At 39.2% G+C, this 6,643-nt stretch overlaps 1 protein-coding gene across 1 annotated transcript; it reads left to right on the top strand.

Annotated features, from left to right (window-relative positions):
- The first annotated feature begins 252 nt into the window (after positions 1–252).
- On the top strand, positions 253–6,014 carry LOC119298877 (protein YABBY 6-like). The gene is made up of 6 exons (XM_037576181.1): positions 253–691; positions 3,964–4,089; positions 4,587–4,764; positions 5,260–5,308; positions 5,471–5,546; positions 5,698–6,014. The coding sequence occupies exons 1-6, from the start codon at positions 614–616 to the stop codon at positions 5,812–5,814; spliced, it is 624 nt and encodes a 207-aa protein (XP_037432078.1). The 5' UTR covers positions 253–613; the 3' UTR covers positions 5,815–6,014.
- The last annotated feature ends 629 nt before the right edge of the window (positions 6,015–6,643 follow it).

The following is a 6,643-nucleotide window of genomic DNA, read 5'->3' as shown; positions in this document are numbered from 1 at the left end:
TATAGGCCAAGAAAATGGCAACAGTCACACCATTCTGGATCAAGATCTTGATTTCCAAGTGATTTTTTCGACGGTCGGAAATATAGGAAAGAACTTCTGTAAAATCTAGTGTGCAAGGGTTTGCTTGCTGGTGACTGAGCAATTTGGTAAGTGCACACTAACGATGTGGATTCATGTTGGTAGATAGGCATGATGGAGGGGGATAGGGGTATCTGCCACCCACTCATTGTTGCAATCATACCACACACGCCATTTCTCATCCTCCAACCCCCATCTCTCTCTCTCTCTCCCCTCTCCTACTCTCTCTCTCTCTCTCTCTCTCTCTCTCTCTCTCCTCTCCTCTCCTAGCCATAGCATCAATAAAACCTGGAAAGAGGAAAGCTAGACAGCTCAATTTCTCCTTCCTCTCTGCCCATACATATCTCTCTCTCCATCGATCTAACCTACACACACAGAGAAAGAGAGAGAAGCAGCAGTAGCACATGTAACCTAGCTAGCCTGCAGTTCTCCGCGCCAACGCTTCTTCTTCTTGGCTGCCGCCTGGTGAACCTCGCCGTAGTCTGAACGGCTAGGGGGGCAGCGAGGCGGCGGCTCCAGGGGATAATCAGGAGGAATGTCGTCGTCGGGCCAGATCACGCCGGCAGAAGAAGTCTGCTACGTCCACTGCAACTTCTGCAACACCGTACTCGCGGTAAGATCCATATGTGTACATGTTGCCTGCATAATCTCTCTCTCTCTCTCTCTCTCTCTCTCTCTCTCTCTCTCTCTCTCTCCCTCCCTCCCTCCCTCTCTCTCTGTGATATAGATCTGCCTAGAAAAGAGAGATTCCTCGGGTGATTGATCGGTTGACCAATTTTTGGTCATTCTAATGTTGTAGAGTTATGAGTCTTTGTATAGTGTTTCTTTATTTGCAAAATCCAATCGCCTTCTAGATTCTCTACCTGATTATATATAGTGGATTCTTCCTTTTTTGCGTTGTTGCCAGTTTGTTGGAGAGTTGTCTAAACAAAACCAAAAGGACAACAATCCTATCCGAAGAAAACAGGAAGCATTTCCCCCCTTCCTTAATTATGCTCTCTATTTTTCCTTGTGGAATTTCAGTTTCAGTTAAAAAGAACATTTGTTTAGGCCCGTCGGTGCACTTATGCAACAATTTATAGAACTGTTTTCCAATTTGATTTTATTATTATCATTCTTCAATATATAATATTTGCATGGAGCATAAAAACCTCATGCAGTTTCCTTGTGTTTCATCATGTGAATCACTGGATTTGAATACACTTGAAATAATAGAGAACAGTGTCTCAACATACAGATAATATCAAATACTAGTAGTATTGTACACCATGCATGTGCCAAAGTTAATGCTACTTAAACATTATAAATGCACGATCTTTATAAGATACTATTGTTGATACATGAGTTGCAAGTCTAAAGTAAGTAAGTCTGTTGATTGATCCCTTGTTCTTCCACAATTTGATCTGAAAGGTTCTCCTTATTGTATTTTTGGCTTCTCTTTAGCCCTGATAAGTTATATGCATGCGTATCAACACATTTATATACCCCAACATGGTCATAGATCACAATCAGATAAGTAAGTACTATGTTTAACTTATTGAATTGTTTAGTCTCAGTATAGATATGTCTATGAAATTAATAGGTGCCATTGTGCCACGTTCAAGCTAAGTGACCATTTACACATGAATAATTTCGTTATATATATAACATAGAATAGTTTGTACGTTTTTTACATATATCATTTCAGTTTGTATTGGCATGGAATAATAAAGATCCTTTTAGTGTTTGGAAGCCTTTCTCGTGAAATTAATTAGAACACATCTTCCTAGTTCTCCTGCCTAATTTGTTTTTGTTTTGATATTCGGATGCATGGAAATGAGGTCTTCACAAAAAAAGAAAATCATAAGAAGATCAGTCCAAATAGTTAGTCTTCACATAATTTACGATGTTTACCAGAAATAATTATTACTTATCAATCACCATAGCCTTCCTCTTCTTAGGAATTCATAATGTTTTATCAGCAAGAAATTAATATTGATTGTATTTGACTGCATGTCAGGTTTCCCTCTTCTTCATGCATGCTTGTGATGTTTAATTATCATCGAGTTTAATGTTAAGCTATTCAGGTAGGGGTAAAAGAAAGTTTGGACTCATTTATTTTGGTCCTTGTGTGTAAAGATATTTTGGTGATAACCATGAACTCAATGTGAATATAAATGGACAATTGGCAACTAAATTCAAACCATGCGACAAACCTCCACATCATGCTTGCTTAATTCGTCGAAAAATACTGCACCCAATGTTAATTACTCATCATAGTTTTCCATTATATGTTGAGAAGTACTACTAGGTGGTTATGTTAGCTTTTACCTTGATCATGCATCCAGGCACCACGGATAGTGAATGTCAAGCATGACCTGCAGTTTTTTTTTCATTTGGTCAGTTCATTTATTTAAGCTTCACATGGGCAAATTAAATGGCTACGCGTTTCTGGTACTTCTGTGATTTCATGACACGATCACGGCCAATTAATCATTCACTAACTAGCTAGTACACAATCAGTTGGTAATCTTGCTAAATAATCATGTTGCTAATTCGAGCGTCAAGGTTTAATTTGACTCCATATGTTCAGAAAGTTATTAACAAGGATTTCTTTGCATGAAGAAGAGAGAGAAAAGACCACACTACGAAATCCATCGGTCGAAAAAAAAGGATTTCTTTGCATAGATCACTAACATTTTTTAGATCCTTATGGATCTTCCCCTACTGAGCCTGAGTAATAATCAATTTTCCACCTTATAATTAATCAGCAAGGAAAATACTAATGAAGAAAAGATGAACTCGCATGTCACTTCATTTATTTTTCAGACAATCTGATGAAGTAGTAGTGGGTGAGTTTAGCTACGTTTCTTACATATGCTGTAGGTTTACCACGGGAAAAACATTGAAGATTTTTTTCATAATCTAGCTTTACCCGGCGCTTAATTATGATTAAGCTAAGCTATTTTTAAAACTACTTGTGAGATAAACCCAAGATGAAGTCGGAGGGTACCACTGTAGCTTGTATACATATCTGTGAGAGTCTGTGGAGTATATATGCTGGACCTTGTGCGTGCATGTGAGTGTGTGTGAAGTGGCCTCTGCATGAAGGGTCACTGTCTGATGCATCTTTTCCTTAGTGTAGGGGACGCCCACACATCTCTATTGCCTTTGTACTACTACTACTATACTAGTTTATCCCCCAAAAACAATTTAGCAGGGACAGACAATGAGATTGTCCATGCACTGTTTACCATGCCACTCACTCACAAACATACAAACACACACAGTCACACTCGCACATGTGTGTGTGGCAGAGCTTTTTTTTTTTGACATCAAGTGTGTTTGGCAGAGCTAATTAATCTGGCACAGCATGCAATTAATCGGTCTTGTGTACCATATGTATATGTATAGGTGTGAGTGTGTATATGTATGTGCATGGGCCAAAATACCTACATACACAATCATTGGTAGTGGTCATGCATGGGCTTGTTTATCAATTATTTCTTACGGGAGCGAGTGCCCAAAAGGAAGAGATGAAAAAAGCACGAAAGTGATCAGCCATGATTCTCAATATCCCAGATGCTGCAGCCATTGTCGTGCTCCCAAAAGGTGAAAGAAAAATGGGTATCCAATACATAGTTCAGGCGAGGCTCTGATAAAAGTCACAAATTGGACCAGCATGCATGCATGCAGCTGGTTAAAGTAGAAACGTGCAAACAAAGTGAGACGAAAGCAACGAGGGCTTCATATACACCTGGTCTGAAATCTAATCGCAGGCCTTTTCCGATCCACCTTGATCTTTGGTTTCCTCCCCCATGCACTTGTCTTTTTGCTTTGGATCAACATATGCTCTGGATTCTAACATATGGTTGGTTAATTCTTGGAATATTGGTTTGTGTGCAGGTGAGTGTCCCTGGGAACAGCATGCTCAACATTGTGACAGTCCGGTGTGGGCACTGCACAAACCTACTTTCCGTGAGCCTGAGAGGGCAGATGCACTCACCAGTCCCTCCCGCACCACAGGTCCAGGTTCGTTGACCGATGATACTACCAGCTCCTGCATGTCTGTACATGCATAAATTAATGCACATGGTAATTAATTTTGGTACATGCATGCTGTTCAAATCATGAAGATAGATCATGCAGGTCGATGAACATGCATAGACGAGACGAGCAAGATTCTTGTAAGCTAGTAGCAGTACAATGTGATCATGATTCATGCATACATATGTTGTCATCTATCGATGCTAGCTACTCCAGCTAGTACATATCTCATCAGCTGTAACGACTAATCAGCAAAACAGGATAAACATATATACATTGTGACATGTCACGCCGACTCTTAATAACTTTTCTGTAGCAGGAAAAAGGCTACACAGTAGTGCATGCACAGGTCACATCCATGTCTTCTTAATTTGATGATACTATAGTACCCATAGATCACAGCATGCACATGCAGCTAGTACCAGCATGCACATATATACATATGGATATTAATTAGCTAATTTTCGATCGATGACATGTAGGAGAGTAGCCTGAGCAAGCCCAATGGCATGAACAGCTTCATTCGCGATCACAGCAGCGTCTACAATAACCCGGAGTTTGGTTCGTCTTCTTCTTCATCGTCGTCCAAATTCCGGATGCCGACGATGATGTTCTCGTCGCAAAACGATCTGCTGCAGGAACAAACGCTGCACGCACGTCGTAAGTGTCATCACAAAATTAATCTTCCCATTTTACTTCATCCACCCGGGTTTAGAAGTCCCTCTCATAATTTGGGTTAAATTTTAGCCATAAGTTTAACTAGTCAAATATGATTATATATTACTCCATAAAAATGTACCTTTGAATTCATATTCAAAAGAAGATCCCAATGGTATAATTTTAAGAAGAGATGTAAATAAAATTTTATTAATTAACTAGTTTATGGTCAAAACTTGAGCCAAAGTATGAGGGGGCTTTTAATAAGTTGGTTTACGTATGTTTAGAGAGCTGCTCTTAATTCGATAAATTGCATGCATGCATGTTTCCTAGATTTTCATAAGGAGATCATGCATGCATCCAAAATATAGTTATGATCAGCTAGCTACGAAACTACATTACTGGATTGTTCGTATGAATTGATGGAATGGGATAGGTTTGACTTGGTTTCCTCCAATATTTGAAATAATCATTGCTTCAATTGATGTGATTCAACAGCTCCGGAGAAGAGGCAGCGTGTTCCTTCGGCGTACAACAGATTCATCAAGTGAGTTTCTTTAATATTAATTTCTACTTTTCTAATATTGTAGCACGAACTACTGCTGCTTTTCTCCTCCTGAAGCAATTTAGCTGAAAATATAACTGCAAGAATAGTTGTGCACTATTTATTTAAGTACAATGATGCTAATATAATTAATCTAATGATCAGGGAAGAGATACGAAGGATCAAAGCAAACAACCCCGACATTAGCCACAGGGAAGCCTTCAGCACTGCCGCAAAGAACGTACGTCGTAGCATCCATGCATGCATGCATGCATGCATTCTAACATGTTTTTTTTTTGAACTTTCATTCTAACATGTTAATGAGTTTCTTTTCTCCATTCCTCAGGCAAATTACCCTAACATCAACTTTGCATATACATTTTCTTTGGCAGTGGGCACATTACCCAAACATCCATTTTGGTCTAAACCCCGAGCGCGACGATGGCAAGAGGCTGGCCGTCGACGATGCCGCGCCGGCTGCCAAGAAGATCCACGGTTTCTGTTCATAGACACGGCGGTGGGGAGTCCAAACAACAAGAACAATTGTATCTATATATGATATCAGTATATCGCATATGTGTATACGTACCGCATGTGAGTAAGTAAAGATGCAAAGGAAAAGAGAAATCGCTACGTACCTTACCTTATACAATTGTACGTACATATATGGTGATCGAGTGAATAAATAATTAGTCTGTCTTTTTATTTTCTTGCTCGCACGTACGCATGCATGGGTATTCTTTTGTACTCGCAATTCAAGGTTAGCTATATCTACTAGCGTGCATGCAAGATGAATTCCCTAGAGTTCACCACTATAGGCTGAGTTCATTAGCTAGAGTATTTTCAAGTTCTCAATCTTGTTCATTTCCTCTTACTGCATTTCAAAGAGTTTTCCTACTTATTTTTTTTAAATCCATATGTTCCCGGGATCACTTTTTTGTGCTGAAATGTGATGTGCTGAGTTACTGTATCTTGTTAGCTATGTTTTTTGTACATATTTAAGTAAAGTTAAAGTTGCTACATATGATTGAATGATTTTTGACCGGTCGGGTATTACATGAGAAATGAGAAAACCAAATAAGTATTTCCGAGTATCCACCGCAATATGCCAAACTCACAGCGGAATCTAAGAAAAGTACACCCCCCCCCCCCTTCCACCCAGAAATATAAGACGTCTTATTCTGCATGCAGTTAATAATCTAATGTGCCACTGGTTTTTGATAAAGGATAATACATTAATATAGAGTTGATACCAATTATACCTAGTCTCTACACAAACATGATATCAAGAGCTAGTCGAGACATCGAAGATGCACACAACTAAATTAATTTTTAGAA

Source organism: Triticum dicoccoides, chromosome 5A, assembly GCF_002162155.2.
Source record: "Triticum dicoccoides isolate Atlit2015 ecotype Zavitan chromosome 5A, WEW_v2.0, whole genome shotgun sequence".
NCBI lineage: Eukaryota > Viridiplantae > Streptophyta > Magnoliopsida > Poales > Poaceae > Triticum > Triticum dicoccoides.
Note: the sequence above shows the minus strand (reverse complement) of the source record. Positions and strands in the feature narration are given on the sequence as shown.

Excerpts from the sequence above, each read along its gene's own strand:
- LOC119298877 (XM_037576181.1), top strand. The coding sequence starts at position 614 with ATGTCGTCGTCGGGCCAGATCACGCCGGCAGAAGAAGTCTGCTACGTC. Across the intron at positions 4,765-5,259 it reads ACAAACGCTGCACGCACGTC|CTCCGGAGAAGAGGCAGCGT; the intron begins GTAAGTGTCATC and ends GTGATTCAACAG. Across the intron at positions 5,309-5,470 it reads GCGTACAACAGATTCATCAA|GGAAGAGATACGAAGGATCA; the intron begins GTGAGTTTCTTT and ends TCTAATGATCAG.